General features: G+C 29.5%; 1 protein-coding gene across 1 annotated transcript in view; it reads right to left on the bottom strand.

Moving 5' to 3' along the window:
• Positions 1–21,040, bottom strand: part of LOC100570548 (hemicentin-2-like) — a 399,451-nt gene that overhangs the window by 9,779 nt on the left and 368,632 nt on the right. The window contains exon 6 of the mRNA XM_029490743.1: positions 14,677–14,967. Coding sequence (XP_029346603.1) covers positions 14,677–14,967 — 291 coding nt within the window. The remainder of the gene's footprint in view (positions 1–14,676; positions 14,968–21,040) is intronic.

Below are 21,040 nucleotides of genomic sequence, written 5' to 3'. Positions count from 1 at the left end.
CATTCCCAATTGTAATTTACATATTTTAATATACACAAAAGTTTTATGAGGTTAAACTTAAAATAAAATCTAATAAAAAATTTTAAAGTTCAATGTTTATCAGAACTTCAGATAGTCTAACAAATAGTTGAGAAAAATGAATAGCTGATTTCATAATTCATTAATATTTAAATTTCAATACATACCTTAATTTAAAAATATAATTACTTTAAAATATGTTTAAATTTCAATAAAACGTAGGGTACTTACTACAGGTTCTATAGTTTAGTATGTTAATTTATTATCTCACTAGAAATACTATTTTAATCAGTTTCACCCTGTTCAGTAGCCAGTAAGTATAAAATGTATGACGTGCATAATGGTATTTTATAAAAATCTATGCTTTCTTACGTTTTCTTTACCGTTTCCACGATTTTCTCTTCAAGTTTTCTAGAAAAGCACAAAATGTGCTTTATGCTCAATCTATAAAATATGTACTGCATGAAACATTTTTAGTTTTTAACTGATGAAATATACTATTGTCTCTGAAAAGAAGCGTTTATAAAAAGCCTAGAGCTTTGTAAAGCCAATGGTTTCTCTCGCTCTAACCTTAATATAAAAATAAACTCAAACATGAATTGCCAAGATCGTTTAAACTTATTTATATGTAACACAATTTCTTAAATGAATAAAAAAATCTAGAAATATTTCCAATTTCTTTGTATATTTTATGGTCTACATAATATTATACAGTATAAGTACACATCACTTAAAAGTAGAAATTTTATAATATATATATGTATAAAATTGCGAAAGGCAGTTTGTTAACGAAAATTACAAAAATTATTCATTTTAATAAAATGCAATAAATAATTAAACAGGTACGTGGAAAATAAATACTTTATGACTTTCAGTTGAAAACTTATTATGTTTCATAAATACTTAAGCCGTTTTACTATTCATTTATTTCAGAAAATCTATAGGCAAGAATACATTTAGAAGTAACGACATAGTCATTATTTATTTTAATTTATGCTGTAATAAATTACATCTGGATTAAATTCTCGTTATAGTAAAAAAATATCAGGTAAATGTAATTTTTAAAAAAGATTACGAGGAAGGGATGAACAGTACTTTTTAAAAATTAAATAATATACTTAGATAATAATGTAAAAACAAAAAAAAGACATATGATTTTAAAGACTCCTACAAATAGTATTATATAGGTAGTTGTTAACATTTAACTTTGTATCACATTTTTTGGTCAGATATAAATTACAGAAAATTCCATATTTATTGTACAGATTCGACGTCGTCGCGATCTCATCATATTTACCGATATCATTATATAACCATATAGATACCTATTTATTTCACTATACAATTAATGACATGACAATCGACTGTAATTATGAAGATGTTTTCACACTTCTATACCAGTTGTACATTAGGTACGTATAATAGGTTCAAAGTGTTGCTAGTAATCAGATTTAGAGTTGTGTACAGTTTTATTTTAAAAACATTTAAATAAATCAATTATCAATGATTTCTATGTTTATAAAAACTAAATGAAAAAAATATACGGTGGTCATTAAAAAATATAAGAGAATATTGCTTCGAAAAACCTAAGCAAAGATGAAATTCGTTGGTGATGTGTAAAGTTACGTGTACGGCTATTTCATGAATGTATTATAGTTGTTCACTAATTCTAAAGTGGTGAACGGAGACATAATTTGTTTAGTGGTACAGAAATAAATCGTTATAACGGTGTTATAAAATAACTATTTGTTATATACATTTTGAAATAATTTACTATGGGTTTCAAATATTATTTATAAATTATTAGCAACTTAATTTTAAAATACTGAAAACTTGTCTTTCGTCGAATCGGGGGTGAAATGGGAAAGGTCAAGTTTGGACGAAATGGATCCTACCCAAATTTATTTATGCGTCAGGAAACTAATGGAAAAATTACTTTTCATGTAATGTCAGGTGGGGGCTACAGCCCCCCCCCCGAAAAAAATTTCAGCCCTAGTTGCGCCACTGTTAAGGGTACATTATATGTTTTAAATTTATCAAATATATGTCTCAACTACCCCAAATAAATATCACACTTACAATGTGTTACTAAATTTTTTTCTTAAACTTTTTATGGTTATATAGAAAATAATATATGTTTGCAACATTTTTATGACGTGAATAAAATTCACAACATACTTCCAAAACACGTAGGTGTAACACATAATATGACTATAATATTAACATGCGTATTGTGTGTAATGCTGTTTTGGAGGTTTGTAAGACAAGCCATCCCTTATCGAATATTTTGGAGATTTAATATGAGCCAGAAGATCAACATTTGACACTAATAAACTACCTACTGAAATTCAAACAGAATAAATCCTACCTGTCTGTTTAAAATGATCTCAGAGTTAACCATAAAATGTGAACTTTTTTATTTAAAAAAATATGTGATCAATACAATTTTTTTCCCCTAATAGTAATTTATTGAAATTTATTTTGAGTTCACCAAGCGTTTAGTCATAACAAGAATCGGGTGGTTTTCTTTTGGGTGAAATTATTAAAGTTACATATTGTTAGAATGAATTTGTAGTTTATACATTATACGAATCATTTCGGCGAGATTCATATAAATAGTATAAACACATAGTTTTATGATTAATACCTACATCTATTGGAAATAATTATATTCTATAATACGGATTTGCTAAAATCTTAAATGTGGATAGCTAACACATACACATTTCTCTATACAATTTTTCCCAATACATTTTCATTTTAATTTTAGACTTCCTGTTAATTTTAACTAGTATGGTTAAAAATGTTTCTTGTTAAAAGTGTTGATTTAATATGCCGTCACTTCTTTAAAATATATTGCAATTACCTAATTGAAATATGTATAGTAAGAAATCCAACTTGTTGATAATATTAGTCACTTTACTGTAATATTAAAGCTTAACACACAAAATGTATTCTGCTGAACTCAAATTTGCTATAATGTGCGTGGGCCAGATAAAAAAAAACTAAGAGTATCTACACTACATACAGATACATCGGTACATGTATATGTCTTGTTTCTACTGAATAAAGTTGACATAAGAATGTCGATGTCAATCTAGTATTAGATACAAGGAGACGAGGATTAAAGTGTAGGTAACTTTTTTATGCGAGTAAAAAATAAACAAGTTTCAAAGACCGCAATTATTTATTGAGTAGGTTATTTATTGATTATACATTTTTTTTTTAATTTTTAATTTAAACGACAGACAGAATCGTTTTAGTGATGAATAATAAAGGACGATGTGTACTGAAATATGAAACGTGCTCACGAGTTTCAAGAACTATGGCCAATATACAATAAGGCACGAGACCACTTTTTTGGATTATGTGTTTTTACCGTAATATTAATCTTATAATTAGAATAACAAGCACTATAAAAAAAAGGTGGGTAAGTGGATGTCGCTCTGCTGTACAGTAGGTTACAAGTGGGTAATGGATAGTATTAAATTTGAATTCAATGATATAATATCACTGTATAAGAAAAACGATTCTGAGCGGAGACGGTATATCAGTCTAGGTATAAGATATATTATATACTTATCTATGGTATTAAAAAAAAAAAATGACCAATAATAGGTATCTATAATAAATTCCAATTTAATTATATTACAATATCCATTAGGTACTTATAACGCGTTATACATCAACAACAAACCGTGATACTATCATAGATATATAATAGTATACTTTAGAAGTTTCAAGTGCCCACGAATAATATTATACAATCACAACAAAATAACTATTCCAGATTTTTTAATATTATGTAGTTTCGTCCAAATTTGAACTTAAAATAACTTTAAAAAAATAAACTGTGTTTATGTATTTTTTAGATTTTTTGGTAACAGAATTAACTACTTACCTGGAATATTGTTTTAAATGTTCAATTCTTTGATATAAAAGTTGAACATTTTATAAATTTTTAACTACAAAATAATTATTCAAATTTAAATTTGATAAATTTAGTCAAAATTCGATCTTTAAATGCTTTTAAAAAAAAATTATGCCTATGTATTTTTTATATTTTACAACTGCTAATGTAACAATGTATCAGGAGCGTTGTATTACATTTTTACACTTTTTAGCCAAACAGATAAAACTTTATAGATATTTTTAGAAAAAAAAAACTGAAAAAATTGAAAACTGACCATGTCCGTAAACAGCTCAAAAAGAGTCAAATTATTTTCAAAATTTCATCGTATATAGAAAATACTAATATAAACATTCAGTGAAATTTTCAAGTATCTACAGTAATTTGTTTTTTAATTACAACAAAATAAGAAAATCGTTACATGAGAAATCGAGTGAATATCAAATGTTGTAAAAGTATAAATTTCAAACGCTCATAAAAATTTAATTTGACTTGCTTGTAGACTTTTTTTTTTTGAAAAAGGTAGACATACTTATGAGGAATCTTGTATTACATTTTCAAATCTTAGATTTCAAAATAAAATTTTTCATGAATTTCTAACTCAAAATAATTTGCAAATTTTCTTCATTTTTACATATTTTGTCAATATTTGAACTTTAGATACTTATAAAAAAAAATTGTGACTACGGATTTTTAATTTTTTTCATCTGCCTTTGAAACAATATAATAGGAACCTTCTATTAAATTTTCATGATTTTTTAACCAACAAATAAAATGTTAATGATATTTATAGAAAAAAAAATATAAACAACAGAAACTACAAATGTCCGTAAATAGCTCAAAATAAGTCGAAATATTTGGAAAATGTTATGGTGTATAGAAAATGCTAATACTCAGTCAAAATTTTATGTACCTACGGTCATTTGTTTTAGAGTTGCGCTAAAAACCAAAATCGATTTTCTCGAAAACTGATTTTGTAAAAATTCCCGTTTTTCCTTAATTTGTCTTTTGTTCTTCACGTTGCTTTTGAAAATTACTGGGAAATTTTTACTTTTGACCCCCCAAAGTACCAACTAGATTCACTTTCCTCTTAGAAAAAGTACTGTTGAAGAAAATCCAAGCACTTTTACTGTCCTAAAAGGTGATAACAGACACAAAAAAAAAATCAAAAAAAAAATCAGAATCTGAAAGGGAGTGTTGTGAGTACGTTTGGATAAAGTGAAACTTTTTTATAGAGGGTTCGATAAAAAACCGTCACGACACACGTTTCTATGACATCGTTGAACAATATTAACCAATATTAGTTATATTTATATAATTTATAATGAATTATTTTTATCGTCAATAAATTTATTATACAACGGACTATACCTAATGTTACTAATAGATCATAGGCCACCGTGATTCCGAAATCGCGGTAAAGCACAATTGAGCATAGACCTTTTTAGCTACACGATTGAGCATAGAAAATTTTATGTGATGTTGCCAAATTCACGTTGCCAACATTTTGTAGTTTATTATTTTCACGTATTATTACACCAATTATTATGATATCTGACGCGAGCCGTGAGCCGAGCCTCTCAGCTTTATCAAAAATGTTATCGATTAATAAATTAGTTCCGGAGTACTATTCCGGTCTACTATTGAGACTATTATTGATTTATAAATATTTTGATTTTATTATTTTCATAATTCATAACTATTATTATTATATTATTGTTTCATTATTATCAAAAAGATCTATATACTGTATTATAATGTGAGTACTATTGATTTATAAATATTTTGAATAATGTGACTAGGTATATTACATATTGACTATGAAAACATGATATTTTTTCGCCATGTTTTATTTTGAATCATTATAATTATTTAAATAAATATTTTTGTATAATACAGTTCAAAATTTAAAATGGCAACGTTGCAGAGCTTTTTATGCTCAATCGTGATGGTTTTCTTTTGTATTTCAATTTCCTTTGATACGCCGACAATTTATGCTCAATCGTGTATTCGTGTCGCAAAAAAGGTGTTTTATGCTCAATCGTGTCTCAGCCCGAAATCGTTTGTACTCGTATAATCGCTAATTTCCAGGAACCGGTCCCCACCGGTCGACGCACACACACACGCACACACATTACATTAAACGCTAATGACGTCATGGTAACATTCTCGGTGTCGCACAAATTAACAGAATGACCCCCAGCCATAAGACATAATATACATGTCAAAAAACAAATAGTACCTGAGCAAACATCTTTAATAATTATTTATAAACTAGGTCAAATAATCAGTTAATTGCTCGTCCAAATGGTGATGAATTACTTGAGTAAATTTTGAATTATTCACCCAAAATAATAGATTCCTAAAAAATATAATATAGTTGAGTTCTACTCCATCACGTGCTTCAGCATTAACTATTAAATTTCTATCTGACACTTTGTTTTCACCTGTGTCCATGTAATTGTTTTCATCATAGTTTCATTATCCTTATATGTTCCTCTTGTATAGTACTAGTTAACTGCTTTTCCCTATTTCTGCATTATTATAAAACATTTAAGTAAAGTTAACTGGTATTTTATTTTTAACCTTCGAATTTCTCCATTAAAAATTTTAATTTACCAATCCATGTGGATATCATTGTTAATAGACAAGAAACTATTTTTGTATACCTAAGCTATTTTATAGTTATAACAAAGTTAATCTATGAATATTGCACAAAAAATATTACAGAATCGGTGTTTTTTAAGAACGGTTGTAGCAGCTAGAGTCTTAAGTGAACTGCATTTAGGTCACACATAACTATTTTCTTATCTATACACTATAATGCTCAATTTGTTTAGATACTATTTTTTTAGCCTTTTTACAACTACTACGATATTATGGTGTATGAAAAAATATGTGAAATATTTACTATAGGTGTACCTACATGGGCAAAATGTTCTTAATGCTAAATGATAAAATAACGCAGTAAATAATAAATTATCATTATTTTAACGATGATAAAACGTTATTAACAATTTTAAATGACCCATATAAATTAGATCATACGAGTATAATAATAACATGATCATTGCTATTGTTAGAATTTTACAAATTCTTAAAAAACCAATTTTCATTTTTATTGGTATTAAATAATTGTATATGAATTATTGTTTTTAGAAAATAATAGGGTTTAATATACAAAGAACAGTACAAAAAATCGAGGCTTAATAAGACAGTAATAATGAGTAATTTCACTATAATATTATCAGTTTGATTAGTAGCACATATTATTAACAATAGGTAATGAATTATTAGTTCAATAAATAATCATCATTAATCATCATTTGTTATTATCCATTTTCCACTCAATTGTATTAAGAATATAAATAATAGGTACCAAGTTATACGTTCACATTTAGTAACATCGATAGTACGAGCATTTTCATACATAAACGAGCCCTTATAATTATTATGCTCCTGTATTATTTTTACACGCTTTTTCTATTTAATTATTCGAACAATATGTCATAGTAAATAGTGTTAAGTCTTAATATTTAACTAATAAATGTAACGCACTTCAGCATTTGTTTAATCATTCGAAATAATTACATTTGTCAACTGTGAGTTCATGTATGTGCATGTGCGTGGTTGTTGGACCGTTGAAACAATAACCACAATTCTACTAGATCAGGGATAGTTACAAAGGTTATGTTTATCCTTGGTCCGAATATTTACCCGTTTGACCATCCAAAATGAAAATTGAAACGCAGTATATGGCCTGTGCATTTAATTAGCACAACGAGTGAATCGGAGAAGGTTATTGTTGTTTATACATCGCATCTTGCCAATAACAATATCAAATATTTACAAGACCTTTAAGTTTGGCGTCTATACTCTTTGCTTTATTGATTTTGATGTTTGTGTGGACGTGTATGTATGTATGTATTATATATATATATATATATATATATATACTCAGCTACATGTATTAATAAAAAGGATTACTGCTTCCGGGGACTGGCCACGGGTTATTATAGCTGACCTACCACAATTAATCATACGACGCCGGTTTAATATTTCAAAAATATCCCTCCCTTACCGCATGACCCTTTTATGATGCCACTTACGCTATTTCTAATATCCAAAGCGCTGTAATGTGACCTCCCTGAAAGGAGATTCCATATTTGTATTGTGATTTGTGAGACCGTAAACATGTAAGTTTATTTGCGTTGTATGGCTTAAGGTCTCCCGAATTAATCATATCGCTTAAAGAATTCGGCCGCAGCAGGCAGCAGACGACATATTATTCTAAAAACATGATGTTGTCATGATGTATGTTTTTGAATTTAAAATTATTTAAATGGTTCTATAACGAAGTTAAAATGTACCTATTTCGTTAAAATAATAAAAACACAACGATGCGTCGACATATTATTACCTATATTTATTACGAAATGTTATGATTTATTTTGAAATAAAACGAAATAATTAAATTAAAACAATAAAATTATCTTAAGAAGACATCGTACCAGCATGTGTTGTCAAAAATAAGTTTTTTTTCAAACGTAAATTTTTTTATGTTACGCGTTAGTAAAATGGAAACATTATTGTATTATACGGGTACGACGTCTCCTTATTTTAAATTTCAAGCAAAATACGATGCATATTCATTTTTTTTACGTTGTAATGATTTATTTACTTTTCTTTAAATGCTTATTATAATACCTAATGATCCCGTTTATCACTCTTAAAATATTTAATTTAATTTAATAACCAGACTTTAATGTTTTACATATTTGTGTTGGTTAACCATTGCTTCTACCAATACTATAGATTTCACAATATATTATTAACATTTAAGTATATCTACTTAGTTCATACTTTATTGTACGTAAGACGTAAGGAAATCATTTTTTAGTGTACCTATATTCAAGTGATTGATTTTTATATTTTCGGCCTTAAAATTTATCTAAAACCCGATATTTGTTAGAAACGTGCGATCAGTTTCATTTGAACTTTAAACGAATATTAATATATTGATTCAAAGTCTTGAGGTGAAATTAATATGTATGTAATCATTAATTATAAATTTACAAAATAAGAATAATACATTGTTTTTTATCGAAATAATAGGAATAAATAAAAATATGATGTAGGTACAATAATATAATATTATTTTTGAACGATAGAATACGATTAATGAGAAAAATGTCTAAAAGACTTTACGATATAATGTAACATACATACGCTGCAAATGGACGTTCGAATTCGATTTAGACCTGACTAACTTTTAATTCAATATCCGTCATTCTGTGCGAAAAACTTTCCACGGAAGCCGCTTAAGGTGTTGGAAGAAGGAGTAGTGGAAGAAGGAGTGGTGTCACATATGTTCCGAGGCGGCCAACAGAAGGCCCCGGTGGGTGAGGGGCTAGATTCAAATCTGATTGAAAGTGAAACTATTACCTAAAGCAGTATATATAATTCCCAAGGGGATCCACTGGAATCAATTACGAAGGTCATAATACGGATGCGTTCGGCAAAATTCTATTATACACATTATACATAGTGATTCAACAAGCATCATGCTCAGTTTCTCGCCCCTTCCCACTATTAAGCCTTTATTAATGTAATTTAACAAAATCTGATTTTTAGATTTTTTTTAAATATAATAAAGTACCAAATGTTCATAAACGTATCTTAATTTTGTACACTATGGAATGTCCTGTAGGTATAGTATAAAAAACTTTTTATTCAATGTAAAATGTAAATTATTGAGCAAATTTATTTTTAAATGTTTATGTATCTAAGTAAAAATTCGAATGAGTAATTGTTGAGTAAGTTATTATATTGTTATTATACTTCGCATTTTAAAGATAATAACCCTAATAATGGTTTTACAAGACAATGGTATACTCAGACAATTTGTTCAAACTATAAAATGTTAATAGATATTGATTAAATGTAATTTTAAAATCATTATAGATCAGCTCTTGTCTTTCAAAGGTTAGGTTACCTAACCTATTATCATGAACCTATTATCCTTAGTACCTACACAAAGTGTTATAACTCAGAAACTACTTGTTCACATTTTATGTAGATACAACATCAACATTTTCATAAAAAATAATCTGCTTAACAATTCAGAGTAAAAAATTAGTTTTATCATTTAGAAAAAAAAAATTTCTATCGGCACGTCACACACTTAAATTACAAGTATTTCAAAATATGATTCTTAATTGTAATTAAAAATTCTATAAATCGACACATGAATAAAATGTATTATTTAAAGAAAATATGGTGGCAAGCATACTTGGTGAATCACGCTGTATATTTATGTATGCGTGTGTAACGTACGTGCGCGTGTGCGTAGGCGCATTCAGTTTCTTCGATAATTATTCGCAACGACACCGAGTTAAGTCCGTCCAAGTGATAATTCTGCACACACGAGTATACTACTCAGACGACTTGCGGAGCTCCTTTTCACCGCCGAACGCTCGCATGAACGAGAAAGGTCCTAATCCGATCGGTGCTATGTTTTGTCCCGCGGTAAATCCTCGACCCGAAAAGGTATCGCGGTTTTTGGCCGGTGCACACTCCCCCCCCCCTGCCCACTATGGCATGTGAAGACGATCGTATATTATTATTATATGTGTACAGTGTACACGAATGGCGCGAATACGCCGTGTTTGAGAGATTAGAAAATAGGGGTTGGGTATAGCCGGTATCCATTGTAAGCGCGGGTGTGTGCTCGCTCGAACAAACTGGCTTCGTTCATTTATCAATGCCATCATCCATTCACGAGCACACTCTCTTCGCACGCGCACACCCGACCAGCCAACGGTGAGAGGGGATGCTTTCCGGGTTTCGGAAAATTCGCCAGAGCTACCCCATCAGTCACACGCCAAACAGATTTGGTTCGCGTAGTTTAGGAGTCGTGTGTGAGCGCACACGTGTCCTCCGTGGCGTCGACCGTCGCACGCCCTGCAACGACGGTCTCGAACCAACCGGGTGAAAAGGGAAATATTGCCAAACGAATAACGCGTTGAAAAAAACGTTTAACTGCAGTACGTGTGACGAAGGAAATTATTCACAACTAGTTAGAGCCTATTCCTATCGATCACGATGAATGTCGCCTAGACGTGAATGATTATTGAATCAATAACAATAAGCAATCTCGGCCATTTTTACAAGAAGTAACGATTAATATTAGATGAGAATATACCGATGAGAGATTATATACCTAATTATATTTGGACTTGGGAGATTGGAGGGCACGAGAATAGGTACAAGGCATATTTTCTGGTCTCATCTCTAAGAAATTATTCTATTGGAGATGCCACATAAAAAAACACAAAGAAGTATGAATCGATGGATTTTAAAACGTTATAATGTATAATAGGTGTTTCCGTATAATATTATGATACCGTTACTAGGTCACGAGAATACCCGTATAATAGTTTTAATAATGTGTAAACTAGTAGAAATAGGCCCAGATTAACATGCACTTGACCGCCTTTGACAGCTCCATTTATTAATTTTCTGTTTTTATTAAAAAGATACTTTAATTTTTTTTATAGTTAAATTATAGTAGCATTAATATTATAAATAATATAATAGTATAAACAGATAGTTTCTTTTAGGTCAGCCGATAATGACTCTTTATTTTTATTAATTTAATAGTTTCTTCAATGCCTAGAGTGTCTATATAAGACCATATAGGCTTTATATAGCTTTCTTATATGGGCTCTCTATCTAAATCTATATTATTTTTATGTAGTTTATATAGAGTTATGTAAAATAAAATATACCGTATTCAAACAATATTTGAGCAGCGTGACAAAAATAAAACGAAAAAATACAATTTGGCTGGGTTATTGAACACATTTTCAGACAAAAATTAGGTTAACCATATTTCATTAAAGTTTCGACAAAAGTATACAATCTACATTAGGCATTCAATTCTAAAAACGTTTAAGTAGGTACCTCATTATATTGGAAATACAATAATAGTTCCAAGGCATAAATGTATTGAGTGTACGAATTGGTCCCGATAAAAAATACATTTTATCATACATCATTGTAATTTAAATAATGAATTAATCAACTTTCTAAAAACTTTCAAAAAACCAATTTCTGTCTTGAATAATAATAAAAGAAAATTAATATAATGCATATAATATTACCATAGTAAAGGAAAGTAATATAATTTTTCTTCTTGGTTATATGCCAGCGTGCCTACTGCACCTCTCTGTACCTACTTTACTACTGTATTACAGCAATGATCACTTTAAAAAATGGTTCGCAATACTTCGTCATGTCGTTTTGGATACTTATTTGAAACACATATAAAAATAAATCATGTTTTAAATATTTATATCTTGTTTTAGAATCGCAGTAGCGAAAAAAAATCCCACAACGGATCACAAAATAATGTTCTTATCTTTAATATTTTATTATAGGCTGATTTATTCTCATACTTTCCCAGTGCACAAAGTTTTCATAGTGGTGGTAGTGGTGGAAGTTAAATTTGCGCACTCTATATTATACAAAGATAATAAACAGAGCGTGCCATCTTTTTAATTTATATTTCCTCTTGTAGATTTAATTTTAATCTAAATATAACTATGAACCGTTTCGTTAGGAACGCAGAAAAATATACATCCAACAAAAAAAAAAATCGATGTGAATTATTCTCATATAACTTTATATCATATAATTATTCTATGTAGATAAGTCAAACAATGAAATAAACATCATAAAGTGTAATTAAAACTTTTAAGAACCCAATTATGTTTAGACCAAAAATACAATAAAATAGGTACTGTCTATAATACTAAGGGACATTTTAAATTAAAACTTGTAAGATATATGGCATGTGTTAAACTATGTAATAATATTATATACAAAGATAAAATTAGACATATAAACGTACAGTTTCATAAAAGTTTATGATGAATTATCACTAAATACCTAGTTTAATAAATTAAATCGATAAAAATCAAATTTTTTATAATTATTGACGTTATAAATACCTATACAGAAGCAATGATTCATAGGTACCATTTATGTTTTTTTTATACCGCTTACATAAATTTTATGAGATAGGTACGATACTTCAATTTTTTTTTCAAAATACAAAAATATAATATTTAATAACTAGAAAAAAAACTTTGGCATTTTATTCTGATGTCTTAGATCGACATTTCAACATCAGCTATTTAGGTTTTATAAAAAAACACAACATATGGTATCTCCATGGAGGATTTATTTGAATAAACAAGCCGGTTAGTTGTAAACGAGGAGTAGACTAAGCATAAATTCGATAAATTCCGTTGCATTTACTGTGAATATTGTTGAGTCGAGTGAGAGACAGAAAGGACGAGTGAAAAAAAAACGTAGGAGTTTGAACGCTGATTCCATTATCTTTATAATTTCGATTTTCTCACACAAACTGCTCTGTTTATAGCTGCGATTGCTATTTTTGTCATCCATTCTATCGCATACGTTATGGCCTTCGAGGCTTTGCGCTCGGAATTTAATTTAAAACAAAAACTATAATAATATTATTATATGCGACTATATAAAGTTTTATTAACTCACTTAGACGTCTTGTCGCATACGTGTTTATTTAGTTTTGTGGGTCGCGCATGACGAAAATTATTTTATCTCATTTATCGTTCATACTAAAGAAGCGAAAATATTGATTTTTTTAATACGTGTAAAATACGTAAGTAGAACAATATAATATATTATATTAACAAAAATCGTTTCAACGCGAATATCGTATTATGCTAGTAAAGTTGTAACACGTATAGTTTATATTATATTGTGTACCTATTAATATTGAATACCTATTTTATATTGTGTATTATAGCCTATATAGGCACCTATTATAATTAGCTTATTAATCGAAGACTTCAAGTATACTTTGAAAATGTTATTTAAAATAGTAATGAATAATAATTGCGACGTTCCTAACATTATTCTCATTCCACGGATTATAATATGTTATAACAATTATTATTAGTTATTATGTATCGACTATGATCATCCCAGTAGCATCATTTCAGTTTTTGAGAGGGGGAGGCAAAATTTTTGACCGGCCCAAAATAAAACTGAAAAAAAAAGCTCGCTAACATTTACATTACATATTTACATTACAATATTGCATTTTTATCTCAATACAAAAACCCTCCTTATACATAATTGTATACTTACTAGTTAGTATCAAAGGTTAATATCATAAGCATACAGGTAAGTAACCCATATTTTTGAGAGATAACAATAACTAAATAATTAATACATATATATAGAGGTTACTTAAATATATTACCTATTAGCTATTATATAAAGGCTCAAAACTAGTCCATACCCAGCCCGACAGCGGCCCGCTAATGACAAGGGGGGGGAGCAAATGCCCACCCTGCCCCCCCCCCCATATGACGCCACTGGATCATCCCCCTTCTCGTCAAATTGCACACTCAGCACTCGCGCGGATTTTATCCTTCTGGACGGACTTTTGTTTGATTTTCAGTCAATACCAATGATAGCCGTTAAACTCAAATACTTGAATGAATACTTGTGTTCATAATCAATGATACTACTTAAATCAGACTCGCAATAATATAACAGTATCAATTACCTAACCTGACCGCAGAAAATCCTTGCCGTGCCGATGGACGACATATGATATTATTATAATGTAATATTATATAATCACATCGTGTGATCCTGCCGCAGACTACAACCGCGTAACTGGTACTTACCGTTGAGAATGTGTATGACCGTGTTGGCAGGGAACGCGTTGCTTGGTGCACACGTGTAGTTGCCGGAATGAGCGCGGGAAGCGCGTTCAATGTACAATGCGCTGTGCTTGTTCGGTAAGTCGGACGTGACGTTCACACCTCGGTCGATGTCGTAGTTGATCATTCGGCTGTCGTGGTACCAGAATATGTATACCGGGTCCACGGGGCTCTGCTGGACCACGCATTCCAGATGCAGCGGGCTGTTCAGCATCAGATACTTCTCGGAAGCGCCGGCTATCTCGGCCTGTGCCTCTGAAAGAAACGCAAATACCGTCGGATTGTAATGGAAACTGTGTAAACATAATAATATTATGCGGGGAGACTGCAACGCATTATAGGTATTATTGTTATAACGACTAGCGAAACAGTAATTTCGTCAGTAAATCTAGATACATAAATGTTTTTAAAAATAATTGTTTCGTAACAACAATTTTAGTCGTCAACATTTTTCAAATATTTTCTTCCAAGTCCTTTCTCTTTTTCAACGATAAAGTATCGCCCCGCGAGTATGTAATTAAAAATAATTAGCTAAAATATATAATGAAATAATAACATTTTATTTTTTAAATTCTGAGCGAAACGTTAAAACGTAGGTTTTCATTTATAACGATGTTTTTTAAAAGTTATTTTCCAGACACTTTCAGACAGAAGAAATTTTCCATGAGTGTCAAGTATTCTTTTGATTGGAAATCATGTCAAGTAGGCATCCTGTGGATTGTAAATCGAGTCAAGACGGTGGTTTGAAGAGGTCATATTATTTTAATTCCTTCAGTAGTTTCCATATACAAAAAAGAAAACTTAATTGTGTGTTGTTAAACTACAGGAGAATAAATTAAGCAATCGTAGTCTTAACTGAAGTCTATTTAAAATTGTATTTTTATTCTAATATTGATTTTATATTTTTAATAAAATGTATCATTACTTTCAAATGTTTTATCACAACACAAATTAAATTAATAATAATTATCCGATATCAGCAATTCAAACAGATTTTTTAAACATCATACAAGATCATACAACTCCAGAACAAAAATAAAAGACTGCACACTGTGGTGTTTTACGTCATGTTCTAATAACAGGGGCGATTTGGTTGTCCTAATACCGTCATCTATACTAGTGTACTACTAAGTTTAATCAAATTAATAATTAAAATATATTGATTATTGGACTATCGTAAATATCCTATATATGGTCACATCACACAACACACATTACCATCAACAATTTAATAGTCGTCACTCACGTGGTAGTATAGGTATTGACGTATTGTTGATGGTTTCCAGCTAGGCTGTAAAGCCTATTTCGAGGCGTTTCATGACTATTAAAAATAAAATCAATTGTTCGATGCTAGTTTTTCGATGTCTGCATATAGGGCAAAGTCCACCGTGTGCCCTTCTCCTCCATACAGTACAACAACCTGGGTCCATGGCTGACGCATGGTTGCCTACAAATGCACACAAACACACACACACACACACACACACACACACACACACACACACACACACAAACAAACAAACCCGTGGTGCTTGTATTTTAGTGTACGTGGTAGTGCTGCGAGTTTGTAAAGTATCGACCGTCGCTGAGAGACGCGGGTAGGTACTTCCGAAATATTGTAGATAACTCAATCACGGCATTAGGTGTGTATATATATATATAATATAGAGAACGCAACAAATTTTCTAGAGATATTACTTTCCAACTAACTATCGGAATCCCAAATAAACAGCGTGTAAACAAAATCGTTTCCTCCATAGTCATATTAAACGTCATGTTTCTCGTAGTACACAATTTAATAATAATAATAATAATATCATGGAGTTGTCTACCATAATAATATACTATATAATATTATATATATATTATATACCATAATAATGGCGAATATAGTGCCCGAAAATCGTAACACGCATTCCTCCGATATTACTGCTGCAGTGGTGTAAGTCGGTTTTAACGACGTATTAACGTAATATTTCACGTGATATTACACGAATAATACTATATTGTATACTATTCGAAATGCTCATTCGTGTATTGATTCATCGGAACAACGGTCGTAAAGAAAAATTATTACATGTTATTATTGTTCACATATTCGATAGCATTAGTGGACATTGTTTATTTCCATAACAGACCCGCTTATCATTAATTTCGATTGAAATTCTCGTAATATTATTTAAAACGCTGCGGGCGTTTGTTTATAATGTCAATTACAATATTATAAAAAAAAAAAACTAAAAATTGCGACGAATGAATTGAAAAATTATTTCGAAATTAATGCACCATGAATAATGTCACTCACCATAATTAAATTATCATTAAACGATATTATACAATTGTATTACAGTTTCCAAACCTCAATAATTTAAACTTATATTAATAAACATAAAATAATAATAAATGTTTAGTTCAATTTTTAACACATATGGTAATATTGTATCATATTGATTATTATTTATTCTTAATTACAATGAAATACCTGTTCTTTATTAATATTGTGTTACGACTTATGGTCAACGTGTGAAAAGTCAGCATTCTACTTTGCCCAAGAATTTTACAAAATGTGCAAATACTCGTGTTTATAGCCCATCACCGTAACTGAAGGAATCTATAGTTAAACATTATGTGCATAAGCATAACCAATTAAGAAATACAAATGTATGAACATTACAAAGCACCAAGTGCCGATACAGGCATACAGCTATCGAATGACTAAGTACATTAAAATGTCATTGAAATTAAATGTGTTGCAATTAATAATAACAAAACATAAAACAATTTATTTTAGATTCTGAGCGGAGTGAGGAAGCTAGTGGATTGACAATGATGTTTATTTTATTTTTTTATTTTTTTTATATCCTGTATACAAAATATCTACCAGGAGTACTTCGATTTCAACATATTATAGTACCTTATCTTTTAGCAAACTTGATCAAGTTGGTACTTTTTTGGTAGAGTGGTTATTTTTCGATTTTCTTAATAGTTAATGCCACAGGAAAAACCACCGACAAATTACGAAAAACCGCTAAAAGTGGGATTTTAATTTCTAACGCATTGTATATCACCATAGAAACAAATAAAAAATAATAATACCTGTTATAATATAAATTCAACTTACAGGATATAATAAATAATAACAATATCCAGACTGACAAACCGTCTCCGATCAGAATCGTTTTTCTTATACAATAATAGTATAACATTGAATTCAAGTCTAATACAATCCTTTATACATTGACCCACTTGTAACCTACTGTACAGCAGAGTGACATCCACTTACTTTTACTACACTACTTTTTTTAATTTTTAATTGAATATTTATACACTACCTACTAAGTACTAGTGTATCTTTAAATAATAAAATGGTATAGTTGTAGTTGTCTTTATGAACTCAAAACATAACTTCATATTTGACATCACTTACTTACTATATATTTTGGCCATTGTATACAATTCCCAGGCCCGGTCATCTATAACAATCTATTTCCCACCTATAAATTATAATATGAATTTTACAAAAATTCCCTGTTTTCTACTTTGCAGCCCGTAACATGTTATACATAATACATGGTATTATGCACAACATAATTTTTGCGCTTCTAATAATTAATATTATTATACTCTGAAATTGTTGCCACATATCTAATGCACGGAGAACCCAGAGTGGTATTCAGGATATAATATGAGCTTATAAAAAAAGCGGGTAAGTGGATGTCGCTCTGCTGTACAGTAGGTTACAAGAGGGTCAATGTATAATGAATTGCATTAAACTTGAGTTCAATGATATAATATCATTGTATAAGAAAAACGATTCTGAGTGGAGACGGTTTGTCGGTCTAGATATTTTATATTTTATATTTTATTATAGTCTGCGTTGAATTAATATTATAATTTTTTATTTGTTTCTATGGCGATACACAAAGTGCTAGAAATTAAAATTCCATTTTTAGCGGTTATTCGTAATTTGTGAGTGGTTTTTTCCGTGACATTAAATAACTATTGAGAAAATCGAAAAATGACCTCTCCAAAGTACCATATTTATCCAATTTGCTAAAAGATAAAATACTACCTATATGTTGAAATCGAAGCACTTCTTCTGGTAGAATTTTGTATACAGGATAAAAAAATAAATTACAAAATAAACACCATTGTAAAACTTATATGGCTTCCTCGCTCCGTTCAGAATCTAAAAATAATTATTATTATAATCATCATGGCATTTTGTTTAAGTGGACGCGATAATATAATCTGTGGTATAATCAATAAGTATAATAGTACCTATAATATTCACTCTATTGGAAGTACGAGTTCCAATTTCGCTATAATGCGTGAAATAGACAGATGATAGATTCTACTTTTCAGTTCGTCGTTAGTGATAACGGTACAAGATAGTGTTAACAATATTGAGCATAAATCAATAAGTCCATAAAGATAACAAAAGTCAAAAGTTTAGAATATTTAGATTGAATTTATTTAAAGTATAAATATATAGTGATTTATTAATATGTATATTTTATACTATTTGTTATATAGATTTTCCCTTCGGTATGTTCTATTTTATTATAATTTTATTCTTTTACCTAGTGAAAATATATTTATACATTTTTTTTTTATTTAAACTTTATTTTGTGGTTGAATAATAGTAAATATAATAATATATTCCTGACACAAGCTACATTTAATGAATATGAATTAAAATTGTAGGTATTAAATATAAATATAGGTGTAACTATTTTGTAGGTACTTGTTCCAATTTTTGATTAAAATAACAAAAAAAATATTTTACCTACTATATTCATAATTGATTCTAAATAATATGAGCATTAGCTGTATAAAAAATTGCAGCCTCTGCAAGAATTCCACACAGCAACCCAGGGCGATCCCCCTAGCACCGTCCCTTAAATACGACACTGGTAGAACCCTTAATATTCCATTGAATATTTCTACCGAAATCTAACGCAGTTCAGTAATGCGGAATTATGTAAATGACAGCAAATAGGGTTTAATTGTTCATTAGAAATACATATGAAAATTAGTGTATTATAGTCAAAACGTCTATTTATTGAAGTAGGTATATTATGCTTAGGTAGGTACATATTGTAATTTTACCTCAGAATATTATTCATAATTGTGTGTGGTTATTAAAATTAATGTTTTATTTAAATAACTAGGTATTACAGGTGTTCAATATTGATACCGGCTATGGCTGGTAAAGCGTTATTAAATATCAAGAGGATCAACCCCCCACCCCCATAGATGTATACACACAATTAATTATAGTCGTTACTCGTTACGTTTGATGACTATAACAAGTTTTAAAAAAATCTGTCCTTTTCCCGTCCATTAACAAAATAAATGAGGAAAAAGTATTGGTAAGAATTTCGATTTGTAATATTTGTATTTGTTAGCAATCGAACCTAAACACAATATGCTTATTTGTTTTCATTACTTATTAGGTTTTGAAAAACATTTGGGTTCTTTCTAATAATTATGAATTTCCAATATTGGAAATGAATAAAAAAAGAAAATTAAAGTTCCAAATATGGATAAATATAATATAATAACATTATTTGTTTTAGACACGTTTAAATGGAGTAACACTGTTGTCAATTCATCGAGACATACGTTTATCAGTTGAAGAAGTTATAGATAAATTATCAAAAAAAGCAAGAAAATTAGATTTTGTATTGTAATAACAAATGAGTACTTGGGGGGTGAGGGGGGCGTAGTCCCCCTTATGTTAGTAATTACGGTAAAAAGTCATATTCCCCCCCCCCCCCCCATGACAAAAACCTAAATACGCCACTATTACACGCTAACTATCTAAATTACTGCTGTGATTCTCATTAACATAAAAAGTAATACCTAATTGTTAATACAATGTTAACTTACAACAATTACCTATATTTTTTAATACAATACGTAGGTATGACGAATTAATGAACGCTGAATAACTTTTTTCAGCACAGTTATTTATTTGTAAGCTTTCTAAGAATATTATTTGAGTTTATATGTTGGTTTATTTTAGATTTTTTAATTTTTAACTGAGGTACGAGCATTTTTATATTGTACTATTTTGCATATTACAATATATTACTTTTTAAAGAAATTAAGAATAATTAAAAGATCAACGGTCCGCCATCGCTATTATCATTTCCCTTAAACATTTGAATAAATAAAAAATCACTAACAATCATATATTATTATGACAATATTATGTTTTGTTCGTACCATTAAGTTTGATAACAATAGGTCAATTCACTGTAGTATAAAGGTTAACACAATATTGAGTCTACTGAACGTAAATTTACCATGTGTTATGTGC

The sequence above is a fragment of the Acyrthosiphon pisum genome, chromosome A2 (genome assembly GCF_005508785.2).
Source record: "Acyrthosiphon pisum isolate AL4f chromosome A2, pea_aphid_22Mar2018_4r6ur, whole genome shotgun sequence".
Classification (NCBI taxonomy): Eukaryota; Metazoa; Arthropoda; class Insecta; order Hemiptera; family Aphididae; genus Acyrthosiphon; species Acyrthosiphon pisum.
The sequence above is the reverse complement of the archived record's forward strand: the minus strand, read 5'-3'. Positions and strand labels throughout refer to the sequence as shown.